General features: G+C 32.8%; 1 protein-coding gene across 1 annotated transcript; it reads left to right on the forward strand.

The window, feature by feature from the left end:
* The first annotated feature begins 59 nt into the window (after nucleotides 1–59).
* On the forward strand, nucleotides 60–24,180 carry LOC111629513 (RWD domain-containing protein 4-like). The gene is made up of 7 exons (XM_023373430.1): nucleotides 60–97; nucleotides 2,350–2,434; nucleotides 2,540–2,620; nucleotides 15,968–16,077; nucleotides 19,237–19,282; nucleotides 21,127–21,270; nucleotides 23,817–24,180. The coding sequence occupies exons 2-7, from the start codon at nucleotides 2,411–2,413 to the stop codon at nucleotides 24,003–24,005; spliced, it is 594 nt and encodes a 197-aa protein (XP_023229198.1). The 5' UTR covers nucleotides 60–97; nucleotides 2,350–2,410; the 3' UTR covers nucleotides 24,006–24,180.
* Nucleotides 24,181–25,514: the final 1,334 nt, after the last annotated feature.

The following is a 25,514-nucleotide window of genomic DNA, read 5'->3' on the forward strand; positions in this document are numbered from 1 at the left end:
CTTAACCAAATTAAATTTCTTTCTCTTAGCAATAGAGACATTACCAAATTCGCCTACCCAACTGACTCATGGGATATTTTCAATATGGCTTCCAAAAGTATGTGATGTTTTATTTCTTCGTAATGTAAAAAAGATGAGAAAAATACTTAATTATGTATCTTAATTACGTTTAATATATGAATATATTACTTCAGTTACTTTAACTTGACGGTTTTTTTTTTTAAATTTACTACTATTTATTGTGTATGTTGAATATATATTACTTTTTAACAGTTAATATTGTTAAAATAGGAAAATATAGCTCTGTGTTGATCTTTACATTCGAGAAATTGATAAATTTATTCTAATTTTTGTGTTTTAACATAACAGCATTGTGTCATGACTTTCTATTGATGTAGAATATAAATCCAGGGAATTTACAATCTTCAGACTCATGTATGATATACGCAGAAGTGGTACAATTACGTCTCCGAATGAGACGGTTGGGACCCGTAGTCAGTGCCGCGGACCCTACCCGTCGGAGCAAAAAAGTCGAAGGAACCGTACCTCTACGGTTCCTTCGCTCGATACACCCCAAAATGGGTTGCGTTGCTCCGCTAAAACCGTTACGTTTAACTATTTGGCCTGTGCGACTATGCCGGCTTTGAGTGGTACGATTGATTGATTGATTGATTGTGGAGTACTTGATGTTAAATAGTTTTAGGGGATTTGGGGCTGCACTGTGTGGGTGCTTTGTGTGAATGGTGGCCAGCACCGAAGTGCACAACCATGTGTAGAGTTGCTTGCCTTGAGCATGGAGAATAAGCAGTATACTGTATGTGGTAAAAACTAACCTTTAGAGGTGAGTATCTCTAGAAGGGTAGCATATACAGGTATGGTTCCTTTGACTTTTTTATTTGTACAGAGGATGTCTACAATTCTGGATGGGTGGGAAACCCTTCACTCGGAGTTTGTCTTACCTGCAGAAGTTACCTAAAATTAACTTCTACCAAAAGTCTAAGGTTTTGGTAGAGTGTAATCAAATTAGATCAGTAAATCATTTCCATTTCTTTGTTATTAATTACATATACAGTGGTTATAAAGTGCTTGAGATTGCGTTCTACATATATCAGCAATAAAATCTATTATATCATGTAAAGATCCACTGCGGTATGGCTTTCTTGAAGACTTGGTAATGGGTGCATTGCCTAGTAAAGTAGTTTTAATATAACTGAACAAGCAAACTAATGAAAATCTGTTTTGTTGGTTTGATTATTTGGACATGTTAAAGACACTTTACTAAGTGATGCATGTGGATGGGTAGGTTGCCAGATTGCAATTGTGGTTAGTGGTTGACTGATGACAAACTGGAATGTATTTTAGTTTATAATTGATTAATAATTAGTTGTGTAGACTTCTACATTAAACCTATACTTTGCTTGTAACCAATGCATTTTGCACATCTGATGGTGCTGCATACCATATTATCATCATTCTGTTTCATTTTGGCTGGCGAGAGACTATATATATAAACTGGAGAGTGGCAAAACACAAGACCTGATGATCCTAGTGATAAGTCACTTCAGGACATTATTAAAGAACAATTAAAGAAAGTCCATCTGGGTTTTTGTCCTTGTCTTTATTCTTGTTTAATAATACATTAGATTTAAGATAGCTACCAGTTAATTTTAAGTTACTTATCTGTATATTCACTGCTTCTCCCAGTTATTTCAGGTTATTCTGCTTCTTATAGGGCTTGTTAGCTTAGTTTCTGTATTATTTCAGTATTAGTTTGACTCCTTTAGTTTTAAACATTAAACTTTACTCTATCTAGCTTATATCTAGCTAGATAGAGCTAGATATAAGCTAGTTATTGGTGTATGCTTATTGGTGTATGCTAAAACTCTGGTTTTTTTTGTTTTTGACCCACAGCCTCACAGCTTAAAAACTGCACACCAACATTAAATGTAGAGGGAAGAGTAACTTTACATATGCCACTCAGAGGGATCCTTCCTTTCTCTTCTTTCTATCTCATCCTCCTTTCCTTCCCCTCTTCCCTCTCCTCCATCCAGCAGAAGGAAAGGGAAGAGGGAAAGGGAAAGAGGATGAAGAGATAGAAAGAAGTGAAAGGAAGGATCCCTCTGACAATGGCATATATGAAGCTAAATGCTTTGTGTAGGGCCATTGCCAGAGGTCTGATTTAATTGCTATTTTTTATTTAAACTTTTTTTACCAGAGAATTAAGAGCATTATTAGAAAATTATCCTTGTAATATTAAAATTTCAATCTATTTATTTGCAATAAATTAATTTATTAAACTTTTAAATATCTTTAAAATTTATGTTATAATAAAATATTTGTATTTTCTAGTGTTATGAATACATTTATACATTGTTGTTATAACTGAATTTTTGAAAACTTTGCTGTAAATATGACAAACAAAGAATTACAAATAGTAAGTATGATTTCAATTCATTTAATTTTATATTTTAAAATTGCTTTATTGAATAGTACAAGTTGAGTAATTGAATTGTTTGTAATATATTATTTTATTAAATAGGAAGAACTGGAGGTATTAGAATCAATATATGATGGCGATGAAAATTTTAGAAAAGTTTCTGATAATAAATTTCAATATAAGGTAAGATTTTCATTTAAAATGTGACTTTCTTTTGTAAAATATGTACAATAGAGTCCTGATTATCTGGAGGATTTTCATGTTATCTAGCTGCATGCATTTTTTTCTTTTTTTTTATGCTGGGCAAAATTCATAACAAAGATTTTTAAAAATATACTTTAGTGTGAGATGGTGGAAATTCCTATATTGGAACTGGTCTTTATTATTAACCTTGTTCGAGAGACGTAACAATTGTTGTTTGTAGCTACCTGAGAAAGTCTCCCGTTACATTTTTTTGAAGGCAACACGACGCTTTCTCGTGAACTATTAACCTTTGCACAGCCGAAATCGTCAATGAATATCGCCAGAGACGGCCGAAAACAGTCAGTTGTCGTCCGTCCTTCTGACACAGTCTTTCTGACCGCATCGATCAGTGCTCATTTTGGATACCTTGTGCCATTCTTGTGCTCGTGGACTTGTTATCACCCAACGAGAACTCCAATTTTTTTTCACCAGGTATTTATACAACTCGCGCTCATTATGTAAACTCTCTCTCTTCGCGACATTATCCAATTTAGTTTCAATTAAATCCTTGTTAAGTGTTAATTGTAGTTCGAGTCACTTCCCTTATGTTCTCTCCATCGGTTAACTTTATGAATCTGTCTGTCCACGTACGGGACCGCTCGCGCGATGGTGTGATGTAATCGCCATCTCAGTTTCTGTGTTCTGCTAAACATGGTGGTGTCAATCCTGACAGGGCACTAAGGAGGTGCTGACCCGAAAGGTCACAGTGGTGTCAGAGCGCGGGATTTTAAGGAAGGACTGTAATAACTGATACTAACTAGGAAAATGGAAGGGAAAGAAGGACATGTGCCACTTGGAGAGACAGCAGGAAGTGCTGCAGTAGGCAGACTTGGGGGCATGACTCCTCTCATACCCTCTTTTGCCGGATATCCAGATGGCCTTAAGGTCACGGATTTTTTTGAGTCCTTAGATGAGATTGGTAAATTGACAAATTGGACCAAGGCGCAATGCTTAGGAGTGGTGAAATTGTGATTAATGGGGATAGCCTGAGATTTTGCATGGAAGGATGCTACAATGAAAGATGAAACAATTTATGATGAGTTCAAAAAGCTTATGATCAAAAGATTTGAAAAGGAACCTATCTCTTTACAATTAGAAAAGTTTCACATTTGCGTGCAAGCGCCGGTAGAAGACGTGCAGACCTATGCCGTCCGATTGCAAACCTTAGTGGTAGAAGTTATTAAAGAGCAACCTAGTGATAATGCACAGGAACAGGAAGTTGTAAAATGGTGCCAACAAAAAGAATGAGACAAACAGTTGTTAGTGCAGTTTATGAGTGGACTCAATGATCGAATAAAGTGACACGTGATGTCAAAAGAACCCGATACCTTCGATAAGGCGGTGCGAATAGCTATTAGCAAAGAAAGTATAGAACAATTGATGGGAAGACACCAGGGAATAATAAGGACTGTAGATAACACTAGCGGAAAGGCTACTAACCATAACCCTTTAGAAGAAATGTTGACGAAAATTCAGGAGCAATTTCAATGACTGACACCCTCGGATTATAGTAGAAGAGATCCTCGACGTGGACCTCCCTGTGGTTGGTGTCCTCGGGATTATCGAGACTCACGACGACAATGTCAATCTTCAGGGGGACTAGGCGATGACTCCCGAGGGCCACGAGATACATACTTTGATAGAACAAGGAGGGAGAATCGGCTTTACATATGCCCCTCGATATGGAAAGAGGAATTTAACGAATAATCCTAGAGGTCAAGGAATCGGACAAGCTTGATCAATACCGCCTAGGAGACAAGCATATGGGTGAATTAATAAAGTAAACTGGCAAAGCTTAGAATGGGGACCAATCAAGGATCTACTAAGGATCCCCCGTATCCAAGGAGGGACCACTTCCAGTCAAATCATTTCTGATCATTGAGGATAACAAACGAATACCTAGCAGAAAGTGAGACTCAATTAATATATAGAAACCGAAGGGTAATTAAATCGCTGGGCCGTGATTTCGAACCGAATTTAGCTTGTCGTATCAATGGATATGCTGTTCGATTGGCCATAGATACCGGCTCTAAAGTAACGCTTCTTTCCTATGCTCTAGCTCAACGAATTGCTCGAGTACAACTTGATAGGAAAAAGGGAACAGTTTTATTCCAGAGTGTTACAGGCCATGGAATCATAACCTACGGAGCCATAGATGTTTGTTTTGAAATTGGCCCTTTACGGTTCTCATACTCTTGCTATATAGTTGATAATTTGATTACCCAACCATTTGATGGATTACTTGGATCATTACCTCACAAAGATTAACAATTTGTTTAGCAAGAGAGATATTAATCCTCCCCAAGGGAGAGGAGATCCCTTTCCAAAAGGGGCCCAAAAGACAGAGAACAACAACATTAGCACAGGTGGATAGAAAACAAAATCGTAAGGGCACCTATATAAATTTTGAAAAACACACGAGCCCCAGGCAGTCTTCACTTCCAGATATTTATAAAAATAGACCTCCGGAACCCAGATCCACAGAGAATTCAGAACCAACTCGAGAGGTAGTTCTGTTGACAGATTGTAATCTTTCTCCGAGAACGAAAGTAATTACAATGGGCCGAATCATCAGAGTGAAGAAAAAGGGCCAAGTTGGGATTATAGAAGTGGGGAAGCTTCAGCAGGATGGAGTTGTGGGAGCAGATATCCTAGTTAAAACTAAGAAAGGAGGACAAGTGCCTATTCGCATAACCAATTTCTCCACTCAACCGAGGAAGATTCCCAAGGGATAATGTATAGGGACCTTTCTTCGAGCTGTGGAAGACAAACCTTCCCCAACTTCGAAGCCTATCAATCTATCACCTAACCCAAACATTACCAAAGAGGAATTCAGTCGACTATTTGATTGGTCCCATATCGGGAAAGAAAAGAAAAAAACCATTACTAGATTTATTATATAAATATCACCATGTCTTTGCTACCCACGATTACGACTTAGCATATTGTCAGGTAGTCGAACATGAAATTAATACTGGAGATGCTTCTCCCATCTATCAACCTCCGTATCGGATACCCTATGCTCAGAGGGATAAAATGAACGAAATCATTGACAAATTACTAGAGAACAAAATAATAACCCATTCAAAATCACCATGGTCAGCGCCAACATTATTGGTTAAAAAGAAGGACCTATGGCATCTCGTCATAGACTATAGGAAATTAAATAAAGTGAGTAAAAACAACCCATATCCCTTACCTTTGGTGCAGGAAGCTCTCAGCTTGATGGGACAAGCAAAATACTTCTCCACCATGGACACCCTTTCGGGGTTCTGGCAATTAGCCCTAAAGGATAAGGAGAAATCCGCCTTTTCTAGTCCCGACGGACACTATCAGTGGAATCGTATGTCGATGGGTTTAGCAGGGAGCCCTGCCTCTTGGCAAAGGGCTGCGGACTTTATCCTTTATGGGTTAAAAGGAAAAACCTGCCTTGTCTATATGGACGATATCTTAACCTTCAGCTCAGACTTTCAGAGCCATTTAACACGGTTAGAACAAATCTTTTAACATCTGGCTGCTACCGGCTTAAAATTAAAACCAAAAAAATGCCATTTTTTGCAAAGACAGATTAAATTTTTGGGACATGAGGTATCAGACGAGGGGATACGACCAGACCTGGATAAAATCAATTGTGTATTGACTTTTCCTAAACCTGTTAGCAAACATGATATCAAATCATTCTTAGGCTTAACAGGATATTACTGGCATCATATAAAATCTTATGCCGATATTGCTAAACTGTTAATGAACCTATTAAAGAATGATGCTCAGTTCCAGTGGGGGGAGGAGCAAGAACAAAGTTTTGAAAGACTAAAAGAGATAATTACTTCGGCTTCACTGTTAAAATCCCCAGATTTCTCTAAACCTTTTATTTTGGCTACGGACGCCTCTAATGAAGCGATCGGTGCAGTATTATCACAGGAAGATGAAAGAGGGGAGATGCCCATTGCCTATGCAAGTTGTATATTACAGAAGCCCGAAAAGAATTATAGCACTACAGAGAAGGAGTGCCTAGCAGTATGGACTATGAAATATTTTAAACCATCTTTATATGGCAGGAAATTCACCATTATAACCAATCACCGCCCGTTGAGGTGGCTTATGAGTAATAAGGACTCTAGTTCAAACTCTCGCATCAGCCGATGGATTATATTTTTACAGGAATTTGACTTTACTATAACCCATAAAGCAGAAGATTACCATAAAAATGCAGATGCATTAAGTCATATCCCTGTTCGACAGATTACCTAGACGGAAGAACTTGTACCTATTTACTCCAAAACCCAAATTCGAGACTTACAGAGAGGAGATCCAAAATGGAATTCTGTCATCCAGAACTTGGAAAATAATATCACCATTCATCCTAACCTTGAGAAATTTTTCTTGGATGAAGAAGAAACCCTCTATCATCTACAACCTACCCATCAGGGGGATACTTTGGAACAATTAGTTATACCATCCATCTTAATACCATATATCTTACATACCTATCACAACACTCCAATTGGTGACCCCATAAAATGCAACAAAAACTTCAACCCTTATTTTTTAGGCAAACTATGAACCGAGATATAAAGAACTACTGTCAAAATTGTCAATGATATGCTCTACATAAACGAAAGGATAAACGAACTGAAGCTGAGTTACAGCTATTTCCTCATTTAACACATTTATTTGAACGTATTGCTATGGATATTGTAGGTCCTTTACCCATTACCAATAATGGAAATAAATATATATTAGTCTTTGTCGATCATTTTAGCCGCTATGCTGAGGCTATACTTCTACCTAACACTCTTAGTAAAACTATTGTTAAAGCCTTTGTTGTTAATATCATTTTGAGACATTCCACCCCAGTACAACTTATTACCGATAAAACTCCAAATTTAATCTCAAAAATGTTCAAGGAGGTATGTGAATTACTTCAAAGTAAACGACTGCTTACGACAGCTTATCACCCAGCCTGCAACGGAATAGTCGAAAGGTTCAATAGAACCCTCATTGACATTATATCACACTATGTTTTGAAGGATCAACAAGATTGGGATGAATGAATTCCTTATGCTTTATTTGCCTATAATACCACAGTCCATGCTTCTACCAATGATAGCCCATTTTTCTTGCTATATGGAAGGGACCCAACATACCAATTTGGTCTCATTACCTGTCCTACACGGACGAGATATGATGTGGAAGAGAACTTTGCCACAGAATTGCAACTACGAATGGCTAACGCACATCGGGTTGCTCAGGAACACGCCGAGCAAGCTGCTAGAGAATGTCAGAAATAACACCGCCGTATCCATAAAATATCTACTTATCAAGTGGGGGATAGAGTTTTCCTTAACAAGATTGCTCTCTCTCCGGGTCTAAAGAATAAACTGGCACCCAGATGGTCAGGTCCATTTCACATTATAACCAAATTGAGTCCTGTTACTTTTATAATTGAAAATATCCAAACAAAAAAAACCCTCCATGTCCATGCTAACCGTTTAAAACATGGCACCACCCAGCAAGAATTAGGAGAAATGAATGAATCTGAGACACAACCAATCATAACTTCAAATTTAGCAAAATCCAAAGAACCATTACCTTCCACCTCCGTGTTCACAGATCCATGGGATGAAGTCATCCTCACTGAGATACAGCAACAAGCAGAGTCAGAAAGAGGAGACGAAGAAGATGTAACTACTGAGGAGGAAATGAGAGACCCTACACTAACTCCTTCACCTCCATATTCCTTGAGAAGTCAAGGACCGGTAGAGGAACAACCTTGGATTCTTCCCACTCCTCGACAAAGTCTAATTCCTAAACGAAAGGCTAGCCCGCCTAAGAATGGAGTCAACACTCAACCAAAAGTAACAAAACGAGGGACTTAAGAGAGAGGAAAAAAAATCCATGACCCCAAGGCTCCTTACATATTTAACCTTTTAAAACAAAAAAAAAAAAAAAAAACCTGATATAGTCCCTCTCTACATCTCTTTAATCACTTCATTTTTTTTTCCCCTCCAGAATACCGTCATCCATTAGACTTTACCCATCATGCACTTAACACTCTTGCTCCAAAGTGCCTTCCTCACCTTCTTTGTCTCCACTCTTCATATCAACCCACGAGAGGAACCTCATAACCTACACAAAGGTGTTGTCTTTGTGCATCAGGGAAATTTCTTTATGACTACCAATTACTGGATTCTTGTTTTGGATATATCTTTTGATCCTTACGAGGAACAGTTACACCTTTTAAAGTGATGTATTCAATTGTTAATCTCGTTAGTGCAACGACTGCAATCTTCATCTCAAGATGACCCTTCAGCTCCACAATGGTCTCTATCTGTTGATGAACTCACCTTCCTACAGACCACTTTAACCAGATATGAATTGGATTACTGGGAATTACAAACATTAGTAACCCTTACTAATGTTACTCGAGAGAAAAGAGGCTTAATAAATGCTGGAGGTAAAATACTCAAATACCTATTTGGAACAGCCACCTTGGAAGATATTGAAAGTCTCAACGAGAAAATAGTGCAATTATCAGAAACAAATATGCAATTTACTCATTTTCTCCAGTCTCAAGCTACTCTACTCAATGATACCTTACGAATCGCCAAGACAAATCGCCAACAAATTTATTCTTTAATAAAAAAGCAAACCCTCATCGAAGAAACATTAATACAACACCAATATCATTTAGCAGTGGAATCGGCAGTTTGATCTACCGAATTCTTGATCAGAGAATTCCGAACTGTAATACTTGAAATCCAAAATACCATTGAGACCTTGGAACAAGGCCGACTTAGCACTTATTTTCTTCCCAAAGAAGTGCTATTGAACACCCTCAAGGAGATACAATTACATTTACCCGAAGGATATTCCTTCTTGGAAACACCCTGCCTTGAAACAATCTTCAAATATTACCAATGAACATCTATCATGGTCATAGCAATACCAAAAATACTCCACCTTTTTGCCAAAATACCTCTCATTACTCCCACAGGATATTTTGATATCTACGAAATTGTATGACTACCTGTATATTATCCCACTATACAATCCTTTGTTTATTATAACAATTCTTATCCAATCATCGCTTTATCAAGAAATCGTCAATCCTATATGTTATTATCTTATCATGAATTAATGAAATGTCAAACGACTCCTGTAGCTATGTGCTCACCCAGCGTACCTATCTGGCAATCGCCAAGACAGAGCTGCGAATATTCCTTATACTTGGGAAACAAAAGATTTATTAATCAATTATGTCCTCGACGATTAATTAGGGCTTATTCTCCTATTTTTCTATGTATAGATAACCAAGGAACTTGGACTTATTCCATTCCTACTCCTATGAGCCTAACCATTAGATGTCCCTCCAACAGCAAGAAAGATCCTCCAATTACCATCTCTAAAGTAAACAATATGGGTATAATAATACTTCCTGAAACTTGTGTTGGATATCTTCCTGGAATTATTTTAACCTTGTATTTCCAAAGGAAAACCGCAATCCACCTCGAAACTACGAATCATTTCATCATTCCTCCTATCGAGAATATTATCAATGAAACAGAATTAAAGATCATTTAAGCTTGACTAACACAATCTCAACTTCCCATTTTAACCTCCAAGATGCAAACAGATGCAGAGATCTTACGAGCCAACAAATCTTTAACCAAAATGGAACTCGATCTGGAACAGCTTCTTACGGCTCAACCAAATTATAAACCCTCTTCCTGAGTCTCTACACCTACCAGCATTTTCATTGTGTCAGCCTTCATCACTGTTCTGGGTATAGGAAGTACCCTCAGTGTTATTTATTTACGACTACGTTACCCTCGACTGCAACCCCGCCGCATCCGACCCACCATAGAACTGGTCCAACGCGCATCTGATTTAATAACACGAAACTCCGAAATATCTCCCCCTCTTTATGGAGACCGCACACCCATTCTTATGTAAACATCACCTTCTATAAACATATCCTTAATATTTAGATATAATTACCCTATTAGTATTATATACCTTTTTTTTTGCATCTTCTTCCTTTCTTCTTTACAGACTAATCCCTGCTGCATACACCTGTTACCATGGACCCTGCTTTGGAGACATTACTTAATTGTCCTATATGTTATAACTGCTTAAAATCACCCATATACCAATGCACCAATGGTCATGTTGTTTGTCCCGATTGTCGACCCCGAATTTCCCAATGCTACACTTGCCGAGAATCTTTAGGCTACATTTGAAACCTCCTTACTGAGCAAATTCTTCGCTCTATGCAGTCCCCTTGTGCTTTCCACTCCTTTGGATGTACCGAAGTACTCCCCGAGGACAGCCGCATACAACACGAAGAAATTTGTCTTTTCCAACCTCTTCCATGTCCTTTCCACTTTTAAATTGTACCTGGGAAGGAGCTAGAATGCATGTCCTTTCCCACTTCCAAATAGGACATCCCCAGATACCTATTCTATCCCAATCATCCATTTTTTCCAAGGAGTCAATCATCAAATACCTGAGGGCACCTGGGCTGCTGTACTTGAGTGCCATCTTCACCAATTTCTCATCACTATTACCAAAAGTACTCCTATAAACCCATCTTTTATAATAACCGTTCAATTTATAGACAATCCTATTTCCCATACTAAGTTTATCTATAACCTCAAATTCAAGAAAGGAGATCGTACTCTTTGTTGGACCTCCGTTATTCATGAGAAATACGGAATTCCTCCCTCACCTACACATTCTTCCACACCCTCTCTTACAATTCCTTCCAAATTCTTGCAATTTTTTGAAAGTTCTAATAGCTTTAAATTCATTCTGAACATTTCCCCCGTAGATGAATAATAATAACGAAATCAGCAATACCCACACCAGTCAAGAATCTACCATAACCCATGATAATGAAGTCAATGCCGAGACTCTTCAAGCAGCTATTCGTTTCGCTTGCTCTCACCGACCAAGATCTCTTCTTCCGGTTGCCATAGTCCTTCCTATTGGATATTCTGCACTGTCTCAACTCGACCAAGATGCCAATTGCCATCTTTGACCTGAACCAATTGATAATCTTGACTCCATCGGATCCACCAAATCCCTCAACTCTATCAAAGCTACCCCTCCCACCAGTCATTCGGAAGTAATCCCACATGCAATTTGTACTCCTATATTTCGTTCTCCTTTATCCTACTCCACTTCCCGTCCTTCCCACCATTTCAATCCTAGAAACTCAGCCTCATAACTTTTCTTCATCCCTTCACCTATATATCGTTTGTATTACTATACAAATCATGTTATAAGTACTATAGGTATTATATAACCAATATGATTTTTTTTTGTAACCAAAGTTTATCTTTATTAAAACAACATTGATATTTACCTTTAACCATGTGTCCGTGTGTTTTATTTTAACCGCGTAACACAAGTAGAGAGAGAGAGAGAGAGAGAAACCTAAATTTGTATACTAGTCATTAAATAAACAATAGTAATCTTTGTTTTCATAACTTGTACTCCTATTTCCAACATGTAAACAGTAAAAAGAGAGAGAGTAAAAGTCCAACTTATTAATGTTCTTATATCACCATATAAAATCGAACTTGCACCTTCACGAACAAGCCCAATTTTCAAAAGGCCCGAGTGATGTGAGATGGTGGAAATTCCTATATTGGAACTGGTCTTTATTATTAATCTTGTTCGAGAGACATAACGATTGTTGTTCGTAGCTACCTGAGAAAGTCTCCCATTACATTTTCTCAAAGGCAACATGATGTTTTCTCGTGAACTATTAACCTTTGCACGGCCAAAATCGTTGGTGAATGTTGCCAGAGATGGCTGAAAACAGTCAGTCATCGTCCGTCCTTCCGACCGCATTGATCAGTGCCCATTGATCAGTGCCCATTTTGGATACCTTGTGCCATTCTTGTGCTTGTGGACTTATTATCACCCAACGAGAACTCCAATTTTTTTCACCAGGTATTTATACAACTTGTGCTCGTTATGTAAACTCTCTCTCTCTGCGACATTATCCAATTTAGTTTCAATTAAATCCTTGTTAAGTGTTAATTGTAGTTCGAGTCACTTCCCTTATGTTGTCTCTCCATCGGTTAACCTTACGAATCCGTCTGTCCACGTACGGGACCGTTCATGCGACAGTGTGATGTAATCGCCGTCTCAGCTTCCGTGTTCCTCTAAACACGGTGGTGTCAATTATAACAGGGAACTAAGGAGGTGCCGACCTGAAAGGTCACATTAGTTAGAATTTAATTTTTTAAAAAAATGAATTGATTAGAAGGATATATATAAGCTGTTTGTATAAAGTAATTAAAATTGGTGAAACAATTGTTGTCTCTATTTTGCTAGCATAATCCAACCTATAAATGGCCAAAAATGAAGAGCACTCTACAGTAGACTGGGTCCACAATAGTCAGATGTCAATATTGAGCCTATCCATTGCTGTTGGTTTTAATGTAATCTTTGTTTATTTGTACTTTTGCTAACCCTCTATCCTATTGCCAAATTTATAACTGGTTAAACACACCAGGAACAAATGGGACCTGACAGTAGTATTTAGATATTATAGTCCATTTTGCTATTTGCATTTTTCACCAGATGCTCGCCTTCTGGTGTTTAAAAACAAAACTATTCAATCTTGATCGTTTGATTCGTTCTTGCGTATTATCAGCAGTAAAGATGAATAGCAATAAAAAAAGCAAAGCTTTCTGTTGCATTCTAAATGCAATTTCAAAGCCTTACGGGAGCCTAATATAAGTTTTCGTCTATTCCCACATGATAAACAGATGATTATTTGGAAATCGATCAGTTATATTTATGAACTTCTCCAAATTCTGAAAGAGTGGATTAGACTGTTAAGAATTGGCAGTTTTTCGATTGTCCAGCTTTATATGAACGAGTTATGTTGTCAATTTTAAAACATATTTTCTTGAAGTTTAAAATGCCAGTAATTTTGTGTGGGACACAGAGTCAAATTTAAGCATTTGGAATTCCTAAGCTGAATTCTGTAAGGCCCCTTATTAACCCTTCATAATTTTAGAAGTCAATCATAAAAAGAAAAGAATTAAATCAGACTATGTCTCTGATTTAATATGGATATTGTAAGAAAAAGATGTGAGGTTTCACTAGTCTTCTGTTTTATAACTGAATTTAATTAAATTTTTATACCCATTTCATTAAAAATCTTTTTTTAATTGGTTTTATCAATTTTTTTTAAAAGATTTTATGTTAATTCTTAGAAAAAAAAGTTAATGAAATATTACATAAAATAAAAAGTAAAGTATATTTTGTTGGTTTGTAAAAAAAATGTTTATTACAAAATTTGACTTCAATTTTCTTTTTTGTACAAATGTTTGAGGCCCCTTGAAAGTCAAGGCCCTAAGCAACAACTTACATAGTTTTTTACTTGTAAATCCGACCCTGATAGGACAATGTCAAAGCTGATGTTTTTTAACATAAAGGTCACAAATATGTATAGAACGATATCGTTCATTTGTTTCGATACCACATAATGACATGTCCCGCTAGCAATAATTGTTCTCCTTATATAAAATTTCTCGATAAACAGCTACAAGCAGCATATATCATTATATTGGACAGTAATATACGATTAATTTTACATTACTAGTTACAAACGACCCAGATAAAGTAACCATTTTGTAAAAATGCAGCACCCTCTGTAGTTCATGAAAAATGCAAATAGGAAAGCTTTCATTTTAGTCACATGTAGTTAGCTGATGCTGAAAAATGTTTTCAATAAAATCTGATTTTAAATAAACAGTTTGTGTTTCCCGCTGTTTAAACACAGTACCAAGTTTTGTTGAATTTTCCAAAATAAATCTTTTTCATTTAAATTTTTCTTCATGCAATATTTAGCAACAATTTCATTTTATTTAAGTTTCATGTTAAAAATGTAAGAATAATGACTAAATGAAGTTTTGTAGATTTTTATTTGATGACTGAATCTGTCTAAATATCTATTTTCATATTCAGCTCATATTGCATATGGTTCCATATTATCCAGCTTTTTTTGGTATCTTGCCCAGTGAAGTCCCTGTTTAGACTAGATAATCAAGACCTTACTTCTCTGCAGAGTGTATAAATATAGAATGTATTTACAGACAGAAATAAATAGTATTTACAAATTTCTGATAGTGTTGAACTGTAATGTATATAAATTGTGCTTAAAATTATTTTTCTATCAATCAATTTACACTAATTATTAATAAACAAAACTACAGTCGATCCCCCTATAACACTGTTGATTATTCTGTTTTACATGAATTCCATGTTGTACGAGTCACTTAGATTTTACAAATACATGAGCCGTTCACAGCCCAGCACACGTATTTGTAAAATCTAAGTGACTCGTATAACATGGAATTCATATAAAACAGAATTATCAACAGTATTATAGGGGGGGTCGACTGCACTGATTAATTTATATTTCGATTTTTGCTGTATTTTTATAATTTCATTTGATGTAAAAACTTTTAAATTAAAAATTTTAATTTTAAATTGCTATATTAAAAAATTTGCAAGGGCTCTTGCTTGACTTTAACACTCAAACAGGGGAATAACAGAATCATTAGGAAGTCCAATAATTTTCAATTATACTAATACATAAAATTTAAGTAATAAAAATAGCTTAAAAGGAATAATTTTGCTAAATTATGATAAAAATTTCCATTTAAAAAAAATCTTTTAAGTTTAAAAGACATTATGACAGTAGCCAAAAAATTAAAATTGTGTGGTGCTATCTATTATGAGATGTAGAAGTAAAAAATTAATAACTAAAAAGTTTTTTGGTATATGAACCCCCTTCATATTTTTCAAACCTATGGTCCAATTTTCCTGAAAATTTCTAAAAACATTTCTCCCTAATACACATACCTCCCTGCAAAATTTCAGAAATTTTCAACAAAAAGTACTGGAATTATTAAGCTTCAAAGTAGATGAAAAAATTATATCCTCAACACACACACACACATCTATAATAAAAAAAAACACCCCAACTTTTTTCTGTATTTCTCAATGTTTCAAGATTCCAAGTCCAAAAATGTAAAAATCTTTGGGGGTCATTTTTTCTTCTGTTATATATAACTTTCTTGGCCTATACAATCCAGAAAAGTAAATTTCAAGGACAGTATTTAATAAAAATTGTTCTATCTGTTTTAAATACATTAATTCTTAAATATATTTATACTTTTTTAGTTATATTTTGCTATATATCAATAATAGAATAACTGTTCTAAAAATTATATTATATTAAATTACTTTTTTTAGGTGAAAAATGAAGACGATTCAAAATCTTTCTTATTGGAAATAATTTGGAATGAAAATTATCCTAGTGAAATTCCAATAATTAATTTAGATGCTTTTTATAATAAACATCTGTAAGTACTTTGAAGCTATATAAATGTATTGAAAAGTATATGAAATTATTACTACTATGATTAATTTAATTAATTTGACATTTGTTAATTATGAGAGGGTTTTTTTTTTTTATTATTTTAAAAATATTATTACATTTATTTGATATTCTGTCTGAAATTTTGATTTGTAGTGACCAGCTTATAGTGAGGGTGTGATTTACTATCATGAATCAAAAATACCGGTTATATATTACATTCTCAGTCACTGTGATAAATCATCAATAGCCTGTGGAACACTTCATGCACTTTTTATTATGCAGAGTTTTAGCATAAATATATTAAAAAATTGATAAGCAATTCCATGTTTACTATTCTCACAAAACAATGAATATTATGTAGTAAATTAAAATGTAGAATTAGAAATGACAGTAATATGTTGTAGTAAATTGGAATAAATTTACAATAAAAACTATTTAAATATTTTTCTTTTGTCTTATTACTGGTAACGTTTAAATTAAATTTTAAAACATTATTAAAAGTTATTTAAAAGGTTTTTTTGGCGTGATATTAAATTTATCATGCTGCATCTGTCACAATATTTTCTACGTCCATTTTCTCATAAATACAGATAGTTGATGTGAATTGTTAGCAAAGACTCTTCTACGCGGCATACAGAATTGTGTTTATTCTCAAAATTTGATCAATCAGTTTTGATTAAACTTTGCCATTTCCATTAATTGTGATGAGGAATCCAAAAATATAATAAAAAATAGGGGTCCATGACTTGATTTTTGAGATATAGTGGGATGAAAGTGACAATGTCTAATCTCTCTGATGCAGTTGAGTTCACCTAATAGAATGAAGGAGACAAAAATAAAAAAAAGCATTGTGCGCACACCTAATGGAAAATGGATATCAAAAACAAACAACACACAAGAACAAAGCACTCAATGCCAAGCAAATGTAAGGATTGCCTCTTTCTTTCTAGCAAGTGCAGGAATTACCTTTCCATGGCTGACAAATGTAAGGATTGCCTTCTCATGTGGCTAGCAACCATTTTCTTCTGATCACACAGACAACTTTCTCTCACTCTTACATACACATCCATAAAAACACTCGTGTCCTTCATACATATTCAAACATGTATCAGCATTTGGGCTATATGGAGAAAAAGGTAATTTATATATAATAATACTAATTTAAAAAATTTTAATACAAAAATGCAATGTTCTGCCTCAATTCTATTGAAATAGAACAGTTTTATAGTGTCCCTAGTTCTAAATTATCAGTTCATTATTCACTAATGACATATTGTTTATATTTGTTTCATAAATATCCACTATCAAGAGAATGAAATCTTCTTTATCTCAGCATATAATGAGTTATGAATGTACAAGCTATTTCCTACTTTATTTGGATGATTGTTGTTAGATACTGTAGATAGTCATTTGATATTACTGATGCTTCCACTTCGCTATGCAATAGAATCAGATTTTAATTGGTTCGTGTGTCATAGTTGGCTGATGCTGGTCAAACTGAAGACCAAAAATATTTTAAATAAAATCCCATTTTGATTACCTGAAAAGCAGTTTGTTTTTTTTTCTATTCAAACATGCTGTTTTTACTCATTTCTGTAAAATATCTTTCAATGTTAAATAGAAATGCTATCATATTTAATGATGCTTTTTATAATTTTTAATATAAAAGTATTCATTTTGATTTATTTATAAGAACAGTAGTTGACATTATATTGTGAAACTGCTTCTGGAAAACATTATTAACAAACTATTGATTTATCAAGAGCAGTTTTAAAAAATGATGGCAATGAACTCTACATAAATTTATCTAGGAACCAGAACAAAACTCAAAATGAGATATTTTTTATTTTAGTCTTTATATCACATCCCCTTGGACTTTTATCATACACCATCAAACATTGTGTGATTCAAGTTTTGAAAATGTTTTTACCAAAATTGGAAGAATGGATGGATAAATTGTTGAAATTAAAATGTCAATAAAATATTTAACTTTTTGAATTTCAAATAAATTTATGTTTTAATTGAATATAGTAATTACTTTTTGATTAAGTTTAATTAATTACAGGTAGTTGATTGATTTATTCACTTTACCAAATGTCACTGTATTCTCTTGCTCGTTTTCTTCGACACAATTCGATTTCCATTCTACTAAGGTTGCATTTACTTTCGTGATTGGAAAATACCTAGCATCTCAAATATATTTACTTTAGAAACTGGATGTGACATTACTCCAAGTATGCTCAATTCACTTGGAGTTCTGAGTGAGCAAGATTGTTATAGTTTGGTGTTGATAACAATTTGGCATCTATCAACCATGTGTTAGTAAATATTCCATTTGCTCAGAGATTTTTTAATCCTGTGATATATTTTCAGAATATATGCATGTGAAGTCAATGTTTGATGTCCAAAGAGCCAGGTGATGAATTCTGCACAAAATAAAGCTTAACAATGACAATTTTCTCATGATACCATGATTATTTTTCTTGGAAATGTGTAATCAGGCAGTACATGCAATACAATAAATAAGTTTTGTCATTTCTGATCTATTGGTAAATTTACTTTTATGGCAGATAAAAGCAAGGATCTAGTAACCTGCTAAAATTAATGTATGCCATAATAATTCTCTTACAAGATTAACAGCAACCATCTTAAAAATACCGAAAGGGTTAAAAACGTGTTTACTTTCAACTCTACTCACTAGCACTCTATCATGTGACTGGACAATTGATCACAAAATCACAATCTATATGGTTTAAAAATAAACATAGCATCTCTGTCAAGTGTTATCTTGGGATATCATTTTATATCTTGTATTTTTTTTATTTGTTTCACACTTAAACTAATTAGGTTTCTAATTGTGTTCATTAGCATGTCATGTCTTCCTGCACTCATTTTAACAAAATTATTTATTGCTTGTGGTTAAATTAACGATGCTCCAAAGTTGATATGATTAAACTTTCAAACGTTAATTTGATAAACTGCTGATATTTTTTTATTTTACATTTTTTTTTTCTTTGTATGTGCTTTAATATTTTGGATTATTTAAAAATGTATTTATCTAATAAATTCCTATGTTCTGAAAGTATTTTCAAATACATTAACAATTTGAAATCATAAATAATAAATTTATTTTTACTTTCAGTCTTCCAGAAGTCAAAAACTTAATAATTTCAAGATTAAATAAAGAGGTAGTTTATTTACATTATATTAAATTTTTATGTATATAAATTTATTTAGCAATAAACATTTTGAAATAATATAATGAGAAAATTGCTTTAAAGGAACACAAAACTTATAAATTAATTATGATCAAATGCTTTTAGAGCATTTGTCCATCATCAGGTTACACTTGGAACATTGTTACTCTGGAAACAGTAGGAATATCATTATCATGGTAACACAGTATAAACATTTGCATTCATATTGTTAACACTTATTCTGTGATACCAGGGTAATGATGTTCTAAGCTTACCCTAATGACAGACAAATGTGCTAAAAGTGTTTGATTGTAATTTAATTTATTCTGTTTATACACTCCAATGTGTAAACTGTAAATATGTTGTCAAATTTTGTAAATCGTGATAATTATACATTTTTATGCTAAGTTACAATAATTTCCTCATTACATTTAATTCTGTAGCATCTTTTATACATTTTGGAGTAACTCTGAAATTTTGAATTATATATATGAACTAAATACCTGCTCTATTTGAAATTTTGTTAAATAAAATACACATGTATTTTTTATTCATATAAGGAGAAGTTATGATGCGGTCCTCAGGATTTTGATGATATTGTTGTGTGGCTAAGCCCTTGTATGAACCTTTGTTGGGCAAAAGAGAAAGCACATTTCTCAGATGTGTTCAAGAAAATGAAAATTAAAAATCCCAAGTAACTTATGAGTAAATTTTATGGAACTTTTATTGAAAATCACATGGTTTGAGGTAGTATTTTTTTACTCATATTTGCAAGATTGCTGGCTCATGTCTTGATGAGTGAACTTTTTCAAATCAATGCAATTTTTATGTAAAATTTTTGTATTCATAAATTACATGAGTTTATACATTTTGTCTGTCTATTTTCTATTAAAAATGTACATTTTTTCTTTTTGAAAGTTTGTTTTTGGAACTTCTGTCTGTTAACACAAACAGTATTATTGAAATACCTGAGGACCACAACATAACCTCCCCTTGTTAGTGTTTTTAAGTTTAACAATTCATCTTTAGGAATAAATATATTAAGTTCATATAAAAATAAAACCTGAAATGTTTAAAAACTATTTGAAAGAATAAAACTGAATAATGGAATATTTAAAGAAATTTGAAGCAGCCAATTATACATGTTGCTTCCTTTCAAAAGCTAAAGATTGAAAAGTGAATGTATATAGTAAACTATTAACTTTTAATAAATTATTCTTAATTAAAATTTTTGTTTTTAATATATTACATAAATGTAATATTTGATGTAAAAAGCAAATTGTAAATTCAAGAAAGATTAGATTAATATTTGTTAAAAATTCTAAGTTTAAAATGATGAAGCGATAAATGAGTCATGATCATTTTAATTTTATTATGTTTTATATTTACACTAGATTTTTAATAGTATGTTTGTGATTTGATCTTCAGTTTAATTATTCACTTGTATATGTGTACACATATATACAATATATTGTAAAGAATATAGTTCACAGTCTTGCTTCATGTTCATTTGATTATTGTGGAAAATATATTTAGTTATGATAAAATTTATTATATATAAAAATCTAAGAAATAGCTTTAAAATAATAATAATAATAATAAAGTTAGAAGAGATTTTTTTTACTCTATTTTCTTTATTCATTTTATACTATTAAGATAAAATATCATGTCTAACTTTTGAAATATAAAAGCAATATTAATGTTAAATATGTAATAATTTTATTATGGTTAATATAAATTAATAGTTTCATGTATTATATATAAGATATAAATAAATTCTAAACTATGCATATTATTATTATTTTTTGTTTAATTTTTGAAATATTGTTAAACAGGCTAATATGTTGCTGGATACAGCAATGACTTACACTTTATTTGAATTTGCAAAAGAAAATATTCAAGAATTTACTGATATGCAGCCAGATAACCTATTACCAAATGTAAATGGCAATGAAGAACTAACAGTGGATAAAACTCCAGTAAGTAAAGAGTAATTGTTTTATAATTTTAAAATTGAATTTATAATTAAACTTACAAATTATATAAATAACATTATATTAAAACATTAAATACAGACATTATAATATTCTGTATAATAAGATTATTATTTAGACAGAAGCATATCATTCCGTCACATGGTGGGAAAATGGCAGATGACCAGATGAAATAATATTTTTTTAGCTTTAGTTTTAGTTTGTCCAGCTAGATGGCCAAGGCAGTTAAAATGTAAGACCAGGAATTGATCCTGGGCAGATGAATCCCAGAAAATTTTCACAGAATGTCTGTCCTTCACTACTTGGTCACTCACCCCATTGGAAGTCTAGCCAAACATATGATGAGCATGGAGAAATGGCCCTCCATAGGGCAGAAAGAGTGCAAAATAAAAAAAAATTGTAATTTGAATTTTATATTTCAATATGGTAGCATGGTATGATGTGGTTTGGTTCAATTTTTGGTGTCATTCTAAACTTTGTTTTTATTTGTCTTCATGTTCAATAATTGAAATTATATCAATAGTACAAAGTTATGAAAACAGAACACAGAGAAACTTTTTTAAATAAATAAATTAAATGGGCACATATACTAGTTGTCTAATACAATTTGTTGCAACATAGTTCATTTTATTTTAATCTAGACCAAAATGTCTCTGGTCTTATATATACGTATTTTGTCAAACACTTTTTTGGGTCTTCCTGTCTTTCTTTGGTCATTTATTAGGTCATAGTCTCTATTGATATCCATTTAATAATAGTTTTGAGGGTTGGCAGTTACTCATTCTTGTGATAAGTCCTATTAAACATAATTAGCAGTTACTCTAAATATTCACAAACAATTTCTAAAAAGACAATATATTAAAAAATGTCTTTACATTTTGTCCATTCTTTACACCTTCTGGATATAACAGTCTTATGATGGAGTAGATCTTTATTTGGAAGATCTCCTCTGCCTCAATATGCAAAACATTAAAATCTTGTCTCTGGTGACAATACAATTAAAAAACAGTGTATTTATAAGACTGTTATATCTCTGAAGTATGAAGAAAGGACAAAATGTAAAAAGATTTTTTTAATATATTGACTTTTTTGGAAATTGTTTGTATGCTTATCATCAATTTTTTCAATAATTAACATTTACTGTCTTGAAATCATCATAAATTTGCTCTTTTTAAAATTTTTTCATTTCTGATACAGTCTTGGTATGATGCATACAATATTTTTTATAAAAAACTTCAATGAAAAATTTCTGCCAGTCTTTTACCTTCTGGTTGTCCCTATTGCAAGCATGATCCAATTTATAATTGGCATATTAAACAAATCTCATAAAGCAAGAAGGCACTAGAAAAAGTTAAATAAATATTACACTCACATTGTGCCATAAAATATCATAAATATATTGTTTTTATGCTTATATTTATGTTAAGGAAGGAAATAAAGGCATTCTAGCAGTTTGAGTAATTTCAACTCATTGGGAATACATTAAGAAATATTCACTCAGACTGGTGTCATCTTGGAGATGAGCAAGCAAACAGATAAAAATAAAGCATATTTGTTTAATTCATTTTCACTGTTACACTAGTGGCTTTGGAGAACTTTCAAACATCAACACCTATTAAAATCTGTCATTCACAAATATCCGTACCCAAAGTGATATTTGAACCATCTGGCCAATTTAGAAACATTACATTCAGTCACCAGATCAGTCAGAATGGTATTATCAGGCTTCAAAGTACCATATAGCATTAAGAAAAAAGTAGGGAAAAAAAATGGCTTTGGAAAGCAAAAACCATAATCTGAATGAAATTGTAAATCTCATTCAGATACACACTCCTTTTTTTTGCCATTTCCACAGCAAAAGATACACACAGGAACCAAATGTAATGCCGTTTCAGCTCAAGGAAGAGTTTGGATTCCTTACCATCTCATCACATGGGATGCACAATCATAAGCAATTTAAAAGTTGTGACCAAGAAATTAAAGATGAAACTTAAACCTGTCCATTCGAAGAACACACATTTCTTTTTTGCATTTTTGTATGAATGTTCAAATGAAAACCAAAACCTGCATTGTTTTTTACATATATATTGACCAGTAAACCAAAATATTATTGACATGTAGACCATAAAGTGGAAAAAGTTGGTCAAACCAAGGCATATTTTATGGTCATACAAGTAATAACTTCACTAGACGTTAAAACTTTATAGTTTGTATATAATTCTTTAAAATTAAGTAGGGAACTATAGCGTACATTTTGATCAATGACAGTACAAAAATATACTTGCAATCTGTTTCTAGGGTGTTACAAGATTATTACTTCTTGTGACAAGTCAAAATTATTTATCAAAACATTATTTTTACATTTACTCTATGTGTAAAGTTGATAGTCAATTTTTCATATATACTTTGATATAATGGATGTTTCTCTTATAGAAACATGTGTTGTAAAGTTTACATTTCTAAAATTGTACATTTTAACAGAATAAAATTTATAGAAAATTTGAAAAATTATAATAAACATTTTATTTCAGGAACCACAGATTTCGAGCAAGAAGGAAAAAAAGCCAAAACTCACAAAACAACAGAAAAGAAAATTAGCCAATCGAGTCAATACCGATGGTGAATTGCCAAGAGGTTGGAACTGGGTGGACGTGGTGAAACATCTCAGCCAAATCGGTTCCGGTCCAAAAGTCAGCTCTTCGCAGGCGACAAATTCCTGAGACTAAACCAAAATGTGTATAGTTTTAAAAAATTTAAATTAATTCTTAGACGAAAATTATTAAAAAAATACGTTATTGATGTAAGTAGTTCTAACATAGTTTATTTTGGTAATAATCATATGATACCGGAAGACTGTAAACAAAATTTTACTGAAATATATTTATAAAATAATAATTCTGTGTACAGAAATTTTCTTACTGTTTACTCTGAACTTATTTGTTATTTTCAATATAATTTAACATATTAAAATTTCATCATGAATCTCTAAATTGTTCATATGCTGAAAAATTTATCAACTTATAAGGGGACAAAAGAAGAGAGTTTTAAGATAAATGAAACAAACAGTAAAACGATTAGTCTTAAATCTATAATGACAATATGGAGTTGACACAGTAACTTCAAACTAGGGTTTCTCATTTCCCATTCTTTTGCTTGTCCTGGGATTTTGGGGAATAGTGAACTGTTTCCCAGGATCATGGGATAGAATTAATTATTTTTAAGATATACAAAATATCAAGAAATCAAATGATATAATTATTTTTCATTTTTTAAAGTAATTTAATACATTCTGCAACCTCCAAAATCATATTAATAATGCTGTGTAAGATATATATTAAAAATTACCTTTGAATTACGTAGAAATTTTCACAAATAGAAAAAATTTATTAATGTTTGCTGGACACTGCATACAACGACGACCAAAAAAAAAAAAAGTTTTAAATTGAGTTGAAAATTTAAAAAATTGAACTTAGATCAAACTTCTAACTTAGAAGGTAATTGTTTTTTAAATAAAACATAAAAATTTACAATAATATTTTGTATTAATAAGATTTTAAAAAGCAAAGATAGTCAGGACTCCGATCACTCAATCTGGTTATTTTAGTAATGAAAAGTCCTGCTACCGAGAATGCCCTTTCCGATTCAATTGATGTGAGTGGAATCATTTAAGAGGAGACGGATGTTATGTTTTTTCCACCTGTAGCCTGGAAGATTTCTAGTTTGTTTTTGAGATTGTAGTACTTGTTTTGCCTCTAGTATTCTTGATTTGTCTACTTCAGCTCTTTAATGGAAACATCAAGCTTATAGCTTGATAATTCAACAATTCATTTGGCTTTAATAATTAGGTTTATGAAGAAAAACTTCATACGTGCAGACTTCGTACTCGTTTGTATTCTGACCCAATTTGCACAATCTGGCGTTACACAGTTATTGAAGTTACTAGTAGGCATGGTTAAAAATTAAGACAGATTAAACACAATTATTCTAGATATTAGGTGCTGACAAATAAAGAATTTTGAGAGTCCTGCCATAAATAAGCTACATATTGATTATTGACCGTTTGTGACATGCCATAACGAGCAAAAATTTAAAAAAACTAATAAGTAGGTTTAAAATTAATAAATACAAATGTATTCTGACAGTTTATGAGTTAATTAATTGTGTTTTCTATTTGCAAAATTTCCTCAACCTTAACACAAAATAAGAAGAAAAGTGAACGTTTAAGAAAT

The sequence above is a fragment of the Centruroides sculpturatus genome, unplaced genomic scaffold (assembly GCF_000671375.1).
Source record: "Centruroides sculpturatus isolate CEXI.00-Female unplaced genomic scaffold, Cexi_2.0 scaffold364, whole genome shotgun sequence".
Lineage (NCBI taxonomy): Eukaryota > Metazoa > Arthropoda > Arachnida > Scorpiones > Buthidae > Centruroides > Centruroides sculpturatus.